The sequence below is a fragment of the Culex pipiens genome, chromosome 2 (genome assembly GCF_016801865.2).
Source record: "Culex pipiens pallens isolate TS chromosome 2, TS_CPP_V2, whole genome shotgun sequence".
NCBI lineage: Eukaryota > Metazoa > Arthropoda > Insecta > Diptera > Culicidae > Culex > Culex pipiens.
In genome coordinates, this window is record NC_068938.1 from 22,529,090 (window position 1) to 22,543,615 (window position 14,526).

Below are 14,526 nucleotides of genomic sequence, written 5' to 3' on the forward strand. Positions count from 1 at the left end.
ATCTGCCTGAAATTTTCAGGGGTTGTTTGTACATATATAACTAGCATCTGGTAAAAATATGAGCACTCTAGGTCAACGGGAAGTGGGGCAAATCGGGACACAAAGTTTGATGGTTCAAAAACGTCAAAAATCTTAAAATGGCTATAACTTAGGCAAAATTCAATTTAATTTCAAAATTCAAAATGCATCTAAAAGGGCTTGAAAAATGCAACAAAATGCAGGGTAGAGCATCTCAATTGGTTATTTCTAAAGGGAGTTATTGGCATTTTAGTGAAAAAATAGCATAATTTTCAAACTCAAATAAAAAAGTGTTCCATCCAGATATCAACTCGGTTCGACCTGCAGCTTGTAGGGGACATCTGGGACTACCATCTGAGACTGAGAACGCTTTGGGTAAGGCAGTTCAACATATTAAATGGACACTTTTACTTTTAGTGATTTTTTTGGTTGTAAATTTTTGCTCGGGGGACCCCTTAGATCCCATTTTTTGGTGATAATTTTATCATATTCGTGTTCCTGAGACAATTTTACAATAGAAACATGTATAAAAATGTGTATTTTCATCCATTGTAACCCTTTAAAAAATAAAAGTTAAAAAAAATCTTCGATTCACATTTATTGAAAATCAAGTTCGTTTCCAAGGATACTAGATGACACCAGAAAAAAGCAGCTTCTTAATTTTTTTTAACTTTTATTTTTTAAAGGGTTACAATGGATGAAAATACACATTTTTATACATGTTTCTATTGTAAAATTGTCTCAGGAACACGAATATGATAAAATTATCACCAAAAAATGGGATCTAAGGGGTCCCCCGAGCAAAAATTTACAACCAAAAAAATCACTAAAAGTAAAAGTGTCCATTTAATATGTTAAACTGCCTTACCCAAAGCGTTCTCAGTCTCAGATGGTAGTCCCAGATGTCCTCTACAAGCTGCAGGTCGAACCGAGTTGATATCTGGATGGAACACTTTTTTATTTGAGTTTGAAAATTATGCTATTTTTTCACTAAAATGCCAATAACTCCCTTTAGAAATAACCAATTGAGATGCTCTACCCTGCATTTTGTTGCATTTTTCAAGCCATTTTAGATGCATTTTGAATTTTGAAATTAAATTGAATTTTGCCTAAGTTATAGCCATTTTAAGATTTTTGACGTTTTTGAACCATCAAACTTTGTGTCCCGATTTGCCCCACTTCCCGTTGACCTAGAGTGCTCATATTTTGGCCAGATGCTAGTTATATATGTACAAACAACCCCTGAAAATTTCAGGCAGATTGGTGAGGTCCAAACGACGTCCCATACAAAGGGGTATGCCCTGTTCGTGGACTCGCTCTTAAGTTTAAGAATTAGGAATATAAGGATTTAAGAATCTAAAGATTTTTTTTTTTGAATTTTATAATTCGTTTTTTTAATGTTTTAATTATGTAAAGTTTTAAATAATTTAACTTTTGAATTATTGAAATTTTTATGTTTGTGATGATTTTCATATTTGATTACACTTTCAAAAGGACTTATGAACATAGGAAACTCATGGCGCATTGGTTGTTTTGAAAAAGTTATCTAGATTTTTAAAATTCTTGTTTTTTTATTTGAAAATTTTTGAGTTTCAATTAAATTTTACATATTTAATTATTTCAAAGTTTTCATTTAAATTTCTTTTATCTAATATTTTGAATATTCACATTCTTTTTTTGTTTTTACATTGATTTTTTTTAGTGTCCGCCTGGGTGCTGAATAGTGGTTCGCAAAACGGCCTCAATTTTGAACTATCAAAGTGGAACCAATTTACTGTTCGCCTAAAGTAGAGAGTATTGTTATCGATCATTTAAAATTTGTTTTATTTATTTATTTTTTATTTTTTTTTTTTTTTGTAAGAATGAAAAATGTGTGGCTTTTTAGAACTTGGAGTTGAAGTCAATGCGAAATCGACATTTTTTATAATAATGAAAGGATGTTGTTTATGGAGTCGATCCTGTTGTATGCATCCAGAAGCTGTCTTGTTTGATTCCGTTTGAAAACCTGGTTTAGTGCAATTCTTCTCTGTTTGTTGGATCAGTTTCGCTAGAATTAGTGATGTTTTTTCGTTGGATCAGAAAGGGCTGCAGGAATCCAAAATCTGCCAAGGAATTTATCTAAGACATCGCAGAATGACACTCACGCCGCAGTTCTTCGTCACCCGTAAAAAAGAAAAATCTCTTCTAACCGATTGAAACGGGACAATTCTCTAGCAAAATTTCAAAAACTAGACAAAATAATACACATACTACTGATTATATTTACCAGTAAAATAAAAGTCATGCTTGTGCTTGAACAGTATCATACTTTGTAGATGTAAACAAAGTGGGATCATTCGGAAATCACGTTACGCATTCTCTCTGTTCATCACCCAGGTGTCCGCCAACGTCAATTTCTGCATTTTTTTCGAAAAGCTGAAAAAAATTGCAATTTTTATGGAACGTTGCTCAAGACGAAATTAGAACCTTATAAAACATTTTGTGGCGGAGTTTTCGGACCAAATCAGCACCCAATTTGCTATCATACCTGTGTAAGTTTATTGATCTTGTACAACGATAAGCACTCGCAAAAGGAATCTTTAAAAGTATTGTTTTGTAATTATAAGCTGTGTGGAATTCAAAATCTCACCTCTCCTCAATTCGTCTCCATCTCCATGGCCTGTTGCTGCTGCTGCTCCGCCTGCGGCAAGCTATCGTCGTAGAACATGTACTCGTCCTGGAAGTCCTTCATAATCTTGCTGGAGCGCTTCTCGTCCAGGAACAGCGAGTACACCTTGCGGATGTCTTCGACGGTAATTTCCGCCGCCTTGCGCCGCTTGCTCACCAGGTGGGCCGTCGTGATGGACTGGATGGCGTAACGGAGGCTGGTCTCGGTGGCGATACGACCGAGCACCATCAGCGCTTCGGTGTTGATCTGACAGTCCTCTTCCTCGCAGCGGATCTTGAGGATTTCTTTGATTTCTTTTGCCGAGTACGGGACCGTCCGAATGATGATCATGCGGTCGAGCAGGTCGATCGGGATGCCGTGCGGGCTGCGATAGGTGGTTCCTCGGATTTTGGTGATGCCACGGTTGGTGGCCATGATGACGACGGGGGCCATGTCGCTCTCGAGGGCGCGGTTGAGGAAAGAGAAGCACTCGATGTCCAGCATGTGCGCCTCGTCGATGAAGAGTACGCCGGGGTTGATTTCGGCCTTGCCTTCCTCGCGCCACTCCATGACCTTGCTGTTGATCTGGTCGCGGATTTCCTGCTTGATTTCACCGGTGTCACCGGCGAACAGAGCTAGGAAGCCGTGGGTTCGGCTGTTGATGACGTCGATTTCGTGCAGAGTTACGGTGTGGACAACTTCCTTGCGTTTTTGCAGCTCTCCCTCGGGGCATTGTACGAATCTGGTCTGGGGGCCACTGGCGTCGTAGTCACGTGCCCGGGTGAAGCTTCTGCCCAGTTTGCTGACCTTTCCGGAGGCCTTGTCAATCATGATGATGTCTCCGGCTTGGATCTTCTCCTTCATGAAGCATTCGATGATCTTGTTGCCCAAATCGTAGTTTGTTTCCATGTCGGTCGTCTTGATGGTGACCTTGCCCATCTTCTGACCGGTTCCGGATGCCGGACGGTCAATCTGAATCTCCACCACTTCTCCCTCGATGATTTCCGTTTCTTCCTTGATGCGAACGCCAATGCTCTTGCGGAGGGCCTGGGACAACGCCTCCGTTTTGTTCATCTCCAGCGAGTAAATCTCCGACCCGGACATGCTCGTGAAAGGGGTTTCATTTCCGAGGGCCTAAAACAACAATAAAATCCGTTAACTAAGCATGAATCTCATCAACAACCGTGCATCCTCACCTGGGCCATTCCCACGGCAATCGCCGTCTTTCCCGTACTGGGCTCCCCAGCCAGCAGAATACACCTCCCGGCAATCTTGCCCTCCCGCACCATCTGCACCACGATTCCGGCGGCGCGCCTAGCCTCCTTCTGGCCAACCATGCCCTGCGACACGGCCCGTGCCTCCAGCACATCGTCAAGCCCGAGGCCGCGGATGTGCGAGTGCGCTCCGATCCGTTCGATGCGCGCAATGTCCCGCACCTCGATCTTGTCCAGCTCGGCGGCCATCGTGACTTGGTTTGTGTGTGGGTTTGAAAGCGGTTCTGGAAGGTTTTGCGGAAGGATTAGATTCAAGTTTGAAATGTCAAACAAATTTGCCGGGAAACCAAGGCAACGAGTTTAATCGTTTCTTTTTTGGCAGGAAAGTTCTAGAATCGAAACCTCTCAAATTCAGTCGAATTAATTGAAAACTTAACTAAATTCAGTTTTCTATTATCACAATTAAATAATCTAGATTTCGCAAATTCAAACAATCATCATGCCGCATAAGTAAGTTAAAACTTGGTTATTTCTTTAAACCACAGATGAAATTTTGTTTGATTATATTACTTACCAAGTAAACACCACTTAATCAAACTATTTTTAACAAAATATCAACTATTTTCACCAAAAATCCGCAATTTTTTTGAGCCGGACCAAGTTTCACTCCGATCACTGCCTTTTGCTTTGTGCAGAGTTTTTGGAGGTTATGTTTTGGTTTTGGAACTTGTGCGCTTCACTTTTTGTTTGACAGTTCGCAAGCTGCACGGTAAAGTGGGGCACAGAAAATTCGTGTGAGTTTGGAAATTTAAAAGTGGTTTCGAGGGGTGAATCAAAAGAAACAAAATCATTATTTCACACAGAACATTGTAAATGGGCCAAAGACGAAGTGTGAACAATCAGTTCTGCTCGTTCCTAATGTAAATAATATTTAAAAAAATCATCTGCAGGATTTTTTTTAGTTTTTAGTTTTTAGTTTTTAGTTTTTAGTTTTTAGTTTTTAGTTTTTAGTTTTTAGTTTTTAGTTTTTAGTTTTTAGTTTTTAGTTTTTAGTTTTTAGTTTTTAGTTTTTAGTTTTTAGTTTTTAGTTTTAGTTTTTAGTTCTTAGTTTTTAGTTTTTAGTTCTTAGTTTTTAGTTTTTAGTTTTTAGTTTTTAGTTTTTAGTTTTTAGTTTTTAGTTTTTAGTTTTTAGTTTTTAGTTTTTAGTTTTTAGTTTTTAGTTTTTAGTTTTTAGTTTTTAGTTTTTAGTTTTTAGTTTTTAGTTTTTAGTTTTTAGTTTTTAGTTTTAGTTTTTAGTTTTTAGTTTTTAGTTTTTAGTTTTTAGTTTTTAGTTTTTAGTTTTTAGTTTTTAGTTTTTAGTTTTTAGTTTTTAGTTTTTAGTTTTTAGTTTTTAGTTTTTAGTTTTTAGTTTTTAGTTTTTAGTTTTTAGTTTTTAGTTTTTAGTTTTTAGTTTTTAGTTTTTAGTTTTTAGTTTTTAGTTTTTAGTTTTTAGTTTTTAGTTTTTTGTATTTAAGAGTTTTAGCAAATGTTTGAAAATTTGTGCCATATCACAAGATTTTTATGCAAACATCAGGAAGGTGCTGTGTCCTATCCCTCGCCTAAACCAGACCAAAATCCATGATAAAACTGACAGACCAAATCTGTCAGACCAAGACTGTCAGACCAAAGAGCAAAAAGTAAACAATCTTGGCCTTCGACGTAGGTGCACACAGATCAAGAAAAGAAAATTTGAAAAAAAAAATATTTTTCCAATTCAATGACTGGGTTTGGACTGCAAAATTGAATGTACATCATAACATGATTAAACAGTGCGGCGTCCTGTACACCGACAATTCAATAAGCAGTTAAAAGCCTTTTTCTTCCATTTTAATTTTTGATCGCATTTTCGGTTTACACCTAAAAAATCTTGAAATTATTTATACGGATTTGTGATTCCTCTCTTTCCATCATTCCCTTGGCAAACATTTGCAATTATAGGTATTTCTTGCGTATTTCTACTCCAGAAATAACTAGTTTTTTTTTTTATAATATTCAGACTAATTTATAGGTATATCAATTTAACGTATGTTTTTATGATTATATTTTTTCTGATTATTTGAAAAAAAAGGTGGGAAAGGGCGACGAAAACGTTGACCCAAACAGGTATTTTTAACAATGTATATTTTGAATATATAGTTAGAGTGTTTTTTAAGTAAAACAAAAAAAGAAATATCAAAGCAAAAATATTCTCTCTAGTTGGGTACATGAACAAGCAACACATTCGTCACTCTACTTGCCGTTATGATTCATGAAATTCCGACAATAAAGTGTCGATAACAGGCCGGGCATAAAAGTATAGTGATACAGAAACAAAAAGAAGTAAAACTGCACGCCACTCACATTTACTATCATCCTCCATAATCCAAGAGCAGCAACATGTGCGCTTGCTATAGCTAGTATATCATACTAACTAACCAAACACTTTGCTCGATAAGTACTGCCCGCCACACAATGCACAATCCCACAACACATGTGATGTGATTGGGGTGTATTTTGCCAGTTTTTGCAGTTGGGCGCATTCTCTTTCTCTCTCCAGGAGAGTGAATAGTCGATCTCTTGCTTGGAGTTCGAACGAACCCGATGGTTAACCGCACTAAAAGAAACATCGTGAAAAACACATTATCGGGCTCTCTGGGTGGTTTAGTAGTCATTTTAGTGCTTATACTTAGCGTTGGCACGTGTTCACATTTAAGTTTGAATTTGTAGACTCCATTAAGCTTGTAATTCAGTAAATATTAATGTCTGTATTGAACTTGGTTACTTATAAGTATATAGTTTTATACTTCGAAAGTACCGTATCAAATAAAACAAGAAATTAAATTTAAAATTATGTAAGATGACTTTTTTTTAAATTGTATTAATCAAATAATGATTAGGAATTCGTTGTAAATTTTTAAATTGTGACTAGTTTTACTGCGTAGTCCAGGGGTGCTCAAAGTTTTTAATTGGCGGGCAAAATTTGAAGCTCACATGAGTTTGCGGGCTGACTCACCACACATAATCTTCGGACGCCAAGAAATGCACAGAGGACGCCTAGCAGTAACTTGCAACAGAGACCACAAAAGACCCAGGGGTCGTTAAAGTGGATTGCCTTGCTTTTTTATGAGCTGTTTGTTTGTTTTGTTTCAATCTATAAAACTAACAAAAAAAACAAAATATAAGAAAACTAAAAAATAAACGAAAAAGCCTCCAATTAATTGGTTTAGTTTTATCAAAATCAGAAAAAATACCAACATAAATGTTATTTCTCTACTTTTCATTGCAACCTTTGTGCCTCAAAAATCATGATTTCCAAATATAATGAAAGTTTCAAAGTTGTATATAAATTGTTTTTTTTTTATTTATTTTTTAAATATGTTTTAGAAGGAATGACACAAAATTTGTAAAAAAGTGTAATTTATTTTTTTAAATTATGTGCAATCTTAATGATAAATAGTTGCAAACCGATTTTTCAAAAATTATTCCTCCAATTTTAATAAAGCTTCAATAAATATTTGATGCAAATTTTGACATAATTATCTGTTTTAATCACATTTGAACGTGTTACGAGAGATAGTTACGATAAGATAGATTTTTAACACGATATTTGTTTCATATAATCGGGATCAAAGTATGGGTTTTCCATACTATCCCGATTATACAATTAGTTTTATATTAACAAAATCTTAAAAGGTTCACAAAATAGGCATAAACTTAACCTTAATTTCTGCACCCAAAGGAAAAATATATCTCAAAATCTGCAACAGTGGATTAGCTGCAGAAAATGTCACATTTTATAACATTTTTTGCAGCAAGCCCGTAGATCACTTTTGCCCGCGTGTAAACGTTTCAGCGATCTGCAGTTCTCACCAGCACATATAATGCTGGCCCGCCCCCGAGCAACACTCCAAAGAAAAGAATATGTTGGTGCTCTTTCACTCTCTTTTCATCAAGCGTCCATGGCGCGGTGGTAGCGAGTCGGATCTATAATCAAAAAGTTGGTGGTTCAAACCTCGTTCTGTTGAAGGTTTTTTGTTGTGAAATACAACCAAACAGCCGTCGGTAATGTCGATAATTGTCGGTAACGTGCAAAAATGTCATACTCCTATATCGCAAAAATGCATGAGGACAGTTTTCATGCAGATTCTGATATACTTTTATGCCACCATGTATCACAATCATGCGACCGCCGTTTGAGTGAATTAAATAATTCACTTTGAAAAATTAATTGGTATTTTAGAAATTTCTTTAAAACGATTACTTTGTTTTGCAATGTTAGTTCAAATGCTTACTGATTAGAACTTATTCTTATATAGATATTATTGTTTCATTACTTTTGGTTTAGAGATTTGTCAAAAATCAATATCAATATCAATATCAATATTTACTAGGCAATCAACTACAGCAGTTGTTCGGTAACTGGGCGTTGTTTAACTGGGCTGCTTTTTAAGTTTGCGCTCGATAACTGAGCCGTTGCCCAGTTAAAAAACAGACAAACGTCAAAAAAACAAAACAAACCAAAATTACCGAAGAGTCAATGGATGCAAAAATCATGGTCAATAATTAAAAAAACTTTTTTCAAACTTTTTTTTAGTTTTAAATCACAATTCAATTTTAATGAAAAGAAACCATTGTAAATAAATTTGATAAACTTTTTTTAAATATTTAATCAAGAAAATATTATGCATCGATGGTCCTCTCGTTATATTTCGTTCAGCCCAGTTAGCAAGCAGCATTCGGTGACTGGGCTACGTTCTCAGCCCAGTTACCGAACATGTACTGTATTAAAATTGGGGTCCAAACCAAAGTGAGGTCGCAGAACTCAAATTTGATGTTAAAAACAAGAAAATAAAAAAAATTGTTCGTGATTTGATTACACTGACCTACAGAAAATGACAAAAATGACTGTGCAGGTGCAGCGAGGGGAAGCATGACGTTTAAGATCCCCAGAAACAGGTGCATTTTTCATTTTTCAAAAATATTTCAACAGGGCCGAATGGTTTTTCTTCAAAGTTTGAATGAAGAATTAGGAGGGGATTTTCGCCATTGCTTACAATCCAAAAAAACATGCATGCACATGCAAAGTACACGTGTTCCTGTGGACCTTAAACTTCATGCTTCCAATCGAGTTAAGTCTGCGCAGAAATTTTGTTGGTCGGTGTTATCCGAAGTCCCATACAAACCTTCGGATAGTCGAAACATCAGATAATCGAGGCTTCGAATAATCGAGTCTGTGTTTCTTGAATCATTAAAATCGGGTAAAATTTCGGAAAGTTTTGTGCATTTCAATTTTGATTAAAAAAAATACCTGACTGATCATTTTGTCAAACATTAACAAACTTTAACATTTTTTGATGTTTATAAAAAAAAAATAATTTTTTTTGTAAGATTCAAACAATTCTAAACGATTCTATTTGAATTTCACAAGACGCAATTCTGTTATCACTCACACAAAAAATAACTGCGCATTTCTGTTAAATCCCATTACGCAATAAGAAAATTTATGTTTCCTTTTGATTTTCCCAAACACGTGCCCCTTCCCCTAAAACCCGCCGGAACACAAAAGTTCTTTCCCCTCGCTATGATAGAGCATGGTGCAGAAAAAAAAACCCCCGAGAACCACCAAAACCGGTCCCGTTCGTCGCCTATTGCTACGGTCTTTGCGCGTTGTCGTCTCTCTTCTGCCGAGGGAGCTCTCAGCTCAACTCGACTTTGCTCAGTTCAGCTTTGGCAGTCGCGCGCGAACTGAGGCGTTTTCAGTGTGATGCAAACCCTCAGCTGGGATGGTCGGAAAATTCCCTCGGTACGGCGGTTCAGTACTCGGTGCGGTGCGTAACAACAATTGAGTGTTCTAAGTGAAAAAAACTTGGTGGTTCAGAAAGGTTCTGAGTTTATTTGAAGTGTTTATTTTGTCATAAAAAGTGTGCTAAAGTGACTAAAATTAAGGTTTAACAGTTATTAAAAATAAGTTAACTCGTTTGATGTCATAAAAACGTGAGGTGTAATCGTCGTTCCAACAGCTGACCAGCTGAAGAAGAAGCCGGTTGTGTTGAGTCTAGAGAGCGAGTGCAACAGTCGTCCGGCATACCATGTGATTAACTCCAACCGTTGAAACCTAGCGTATGAGTCTGCAGTATAATCCTGTGCTAAAACCAAAGTGGCAGCGAAAAAAAAGTCGTCAGTGAAGCTAAACAAAAATTGCTGTTTGGAAAAAATAGATTAGGTCAGAGCTCGAAGCCAGCCTACCTACAAACCTGTGAAAGTACACGCTGAAGCCAATCAACAGGTGTGGTGAATTGGAGCTGGAGCGGTTGAACCCGACCCCAATCAACCGCCAACCGACGATCGACGTCGGCAAGAAGTGTTTTGCGCGCGGAAACAAGTTCGAGTTACCACCGAAATTAGCTAATCGATATTGATTAATTGGAGCCCTTGGAACCGTTTTTTTTTTGTTGTGCGGGAGGGTTTCTTTCCGGAACGCGAGAAGTCACCTTTTGAAGGGAGAAGACTGGTTTTAGACTGACAACAACAAATTTAGAGCAATGGATCCGTTGAGGTAATGTACCTTGGTTGTGACGGGAGTTTAAAATAGTTTTTCTTGCTTCAGTTTATTTTCAAAGAATACCATAACATTTGCAACAACAAATTTTTAAATGTCGGGGATTTGGTTTGAAGTCAAAACATTTTTTTTTTCAATATTTTCTCATTAATATTTCGATTTGCAAAAAAAATCTATTGTGAGAATTGGCAAAAAAGTTGAAAATAGGACTGAATCATGCCAAACATATACGAGAAACAAGGGAAGTGCATGCAAAACAACGAAGCATACAAAGTTAGGAAACTTCTTTCGAAAAATCAAATTAAATAAGTTAGAACCATTTTGATCTTAAGCAATTCTCCCCAAATTCTGGAAATGGATTTAATTTGTATTTTTTTTTTAATTGGCGCAAAACCCATACAAGTTTCGCCACTGTCCATAAAAATCTCTGGTTAGTTTCCAATACGTCGTAACAGCCATCGTGACCTACGACACCTAATTGATTTTCTCTCTGATACACATAAAATTATCACTGTTTTTCAGTAAAGAACATCTAATATCTGATAAATTCAAAGCAATTTTGAATTTTATGATTTTTAAATTGATTGAGAACCGATCAAAAAATGGCTCTTAAGAAAACTAACCCGAGAAAGGGACTATTCAGAAAAATATGACATGGGAAAACATTGTTTTACTCTTTTTGCATAAATTCATACTTTTTAAAATCTTTCCCAAATAAATTTTGACAACAGTTTTTAATCTAATTTCTCAAATCAGGAATTTTTCTTGTACTTTTGTACCCGACTCTCTCCGATTTCAATGAAACTTTGTAGACATGTTATCCTAGGCATATATAAGCCATTTTTGTGTATATGAAGCCAAAAAAATAGTCAAAGACAAACTTGTAGGAAATTGGTCGGACTTTTTGAAAAAAATACACTGAAATAAAAATACACGCCATTTCTATGACATTTTATGATTTTTAAGAGCTCCGTGTACGCACGAGAGCATGCAGCTAGGGCTCAGTGCTCCATCGTTTTTTCGATTTTTTTCGCCGTAATTGATTGGGGTTACCCGCGAGTTTGCTTCTCCAGCATGCCAAAGGCCGGCCGTGGCCGTGGCAGTTCGAGTGCGGCCTCGAAAAACCCGCGAAGTTCGTCTACCGGCCGTGTGCAAAAAGGTAAACAAACCAACGCCGTGTCGACCGCCATCGCGCAGGGGAGCGTGAACGCAGAAGGCATCGACAAAAAGTTACTACATCCCGGATATGTCCCAAGATCACCAGTGCGAACCCGTTCCGGTACTTCCGGTGCCACGACCAGTGGCACATCAATATCCGCCAACATCCCCATCAGGAACGAGTTCCAGATGCTGAGCGACGATGAAGAAAATAACAACTCTGACGGTAGCAGCACTACCGACGACGACGACGACGATGATGGTCGTGCACGGAAAAAAGTGCCGACGTCAAAAAAGAACAACTCTCCAGTGGAACGTAGACCACCTCCAATTTTTGTTTTGGACACGTTAGCGGACGATGTTGACGAGTTGCTGGAAGGCCTCGGATATTGTCTGAAAATCGGTAAGTCGGCAGTGCAAGTGATCACACTGACCAAAAAGAATTTCGACCTGGTGTTTGAAGAATTGAAGCGTAGCAACTTCAACTTCTATACATTCAACCCCGAGAAGCCCCCTGTTAAGGTCGTCTTGCAGGGTTATCAAGACCGTCCGATCTCCGACCTGAAGGGTCACCTTTCGGACGCCGGAATAAAACCGCGGGAGATTAAAGTGCTCTCGCGCAAGACAACGGTAACAGGTACACACACACTGTACCTGTTGTACTTCGACCGCGGCACCGTCAAGATCCAAGACCGGCGGCGGACTAAAACGTTGGACGGTTTTTGGGTAAACTGGCGGTTTTACACCAAGAACCCGACGGACGTAGCGCAATGCCACCGTTGCCAGAAATTCGGCCACGGCTCGCGGAACTGCAACCTCCGGCCCCGCTGCGTGAAGTGCGGTGAGTCACACCTCTCGGAGGCGTGCGCACTGCCACGAAAGGCGGACTTGGGGGACAAGGCAGAACAAACCAAGCCGCGCGTAAAGTGCGCGAACTGTGACGGCAACCATACCGGCAATTACCGCGGATGCGTCGCGCGCAAGGCCTACCTCGAGGAGCAGGAAAAGAGGAAGAAGAAAGCGTCCCACCCTCCTCAGCGAAGTACGAGCGCAGCCGTTCCTGCAGCTGGACAGCGTACGGTTCCAGCGGAAAACTCAGCGTTCCCTCCTGGTTGGGGGCGTTCGTTCGCCAGCGTGGTCGCTGCCGGTAGCGGCAGTACGGCCCAGCAAGAAGTCACCGGGGAAGATCTCTTCACCCTGCCGGAGTTCTTTGCTCTCGCGGGGGAGATGTTGACGCGGTTTCGGAGCTGCCGGAACAAGGCAGAACAATTCCTGGCCCTTGGGGAACTGATGATCAAACACATCTACAAAGGATAAATTACCTGTGATCTAGATATAAGCTTTCTCTTCCTCTATCCCCTTTCCTTTGCAATTTCTGTAAGTTTTTTTTATAGTTTTTTCTTACTCTTGCTAGTGCCTTAGTTAAAGAAAAAATTGTTCCTAAATGGATTATGATGCAACACACAGCTGTAAGGAACTCCAAAACTCTGTTATGCACTTCAAAATAACTCATTGTATCTTGATTATTCACCAATAAAACCGAATTGAAAAAAATGAATTATGATTTTTAAGTTTAAAAGTCAAATTTTATGATGTCTCGATTTTTTTTTTCGTTCAAAATTTTTGAGGAAATAGCCTAAGATGTCAAAAAAACACTGACGAAAAATGCAGGATGGTATGTATTTAAATAACTTACGCCCTTCTAAAATGTTATTTTCGAGTACAATTGGCTCCATACACACAAAAATATCTTAGATAGGCCTAGGATAACATGTCTACCAAGTTTCATTGAAATCGGAGAAGGTCGGGTACAAAAGTACCAGAAAAATTCCTGATTTGAGCTGGAATTGCTAAATCGAAAAGTGATTTCCAGAAATTTTGATAATGTGCACCGTTTTAAAGTTAAAGCCACTTAAAGTATGATTAAAACTTAAAATGTGCAGTTTTCAGATTTTTTTTAAAATAATGTTCTCGAGTAACCATTTTTGAAAATATTTTTTTTTTCGAGGTGGAGGTAAAGGAAAAAGTAAAAGGAAAATTGAAACTTTCAAATTCTCATCGAAAAAACCCCTTGGCATTCAGCAATTAACGGTCCAATTTTAAATATAAAAAAAAACAATTGTAAATTTTTGAGATTTACTCGATAAAAAATCTTATAATTTTTAGAATCAGGACTTACATTAGAAAAAGGCGTAATAATGAATGTTTGATCCGAATGCAAATTTAATTTAACATTAAAAACTGTAGTCATTTTTTTCTGTTTTTTTTCACAGGATCTGTTACTCAAAACAAATAAATAAGTTGCATAAAAAATTGGCAAGAAAAATCCTTATACCTGTTTTTTTTTTTTAATAATCTTTATCCTTACCAACAACTTTGCCGAAGACACCAAATCGATCAGAAAATTTCTTAATAAGATAAAAAGTATGAACTTTTTAAAATAATACAAATATAATCCATTTCCAGAATTTGGGGAGAATTGCTCCTATATTTAGTGTTGGCTCATTAAGGTAACCTACGTCGGATTAGGGTGGTCAAAAAATGGCAATTTGCGTCGATTTTCGCAAAAAAAAAAACACATTTTTTTTTAAAAATCATAACTTTCGATTTCAGCACTCATGAACGCAAATGAAAGGTTATTAGTTGGGCTTTCGAGGATTCGAGGATCTAAAAAGCTAACCTAACATTTGAAAAGGTAATATAAAACATTAAAATGCCATTTGGGATATAGACTAAAGAGCATAAGTCTGCAAATATTTCTATAGGCTTCCTCGTGAAAATTGCGTAACATACTCGCTGTATATGTGTAGGGAACATATTAAGAAAACTTTGCTGAAAAAATCTCGTTTCTTGAACAAATGCTGCCATTTTGGCAGTATTCTAAAGTTGAGGTCTCAAAAAATAAATATCTG

The 14,526-nt window shown here is 37.5% G+C and overlaps 2 protein-coding genes across 2 annotated transcripts in view; one reads left to right on the top strand and one right to left on the bottom strand.

The window, feature by feature from the left end:
* Positions 1–2,537: 2,537 nt before the first annotated feature.
* LOC120421127 (ruvB-like helicase 2) lies at positions 2,538–4,614 on the bottom strand. The gene is made up of 3 exons (XM_039584286.2): positions 4,454–4,614; positions 3,862–4,163; positions 2,538–3,799 (listed from the first exon to the last, which is right to left on the bottom strand). Exons 2-3 carry the CDS (start codon positions 4,126–4,128, stop codon positions 2,654–2,656), a joined length of 1,413 nt encoding a protein of 470 aa, XP_039440220.1. The 5' UTR covers positions 4,129–4,163; positions 4,454–4,614; the 3' UTR covers positions 2,538–2,653.
* Positions 4,615–9,639: 5,025 nt separating this feature from the next.
* Positions 9,640–14,526, top strand: part of LOC120421126 (facilitated trehalose transporter Tret1-2 homolog) — a 35,054-nt gene continuing 30,167 nt past the window's right edge. The window contains exon 1 of the mRNA XM_039584283.2: positions 9,640–10,453. Within this exon, the coding sequence (XP_039440217.1) occupies positions 10,440–10,453 (14 nt within the window). The 5' untranslated portion in view covers positions 9,640–10,439. The remainder of the gene's footprint in view (positions 10,454–14,526) is intronic.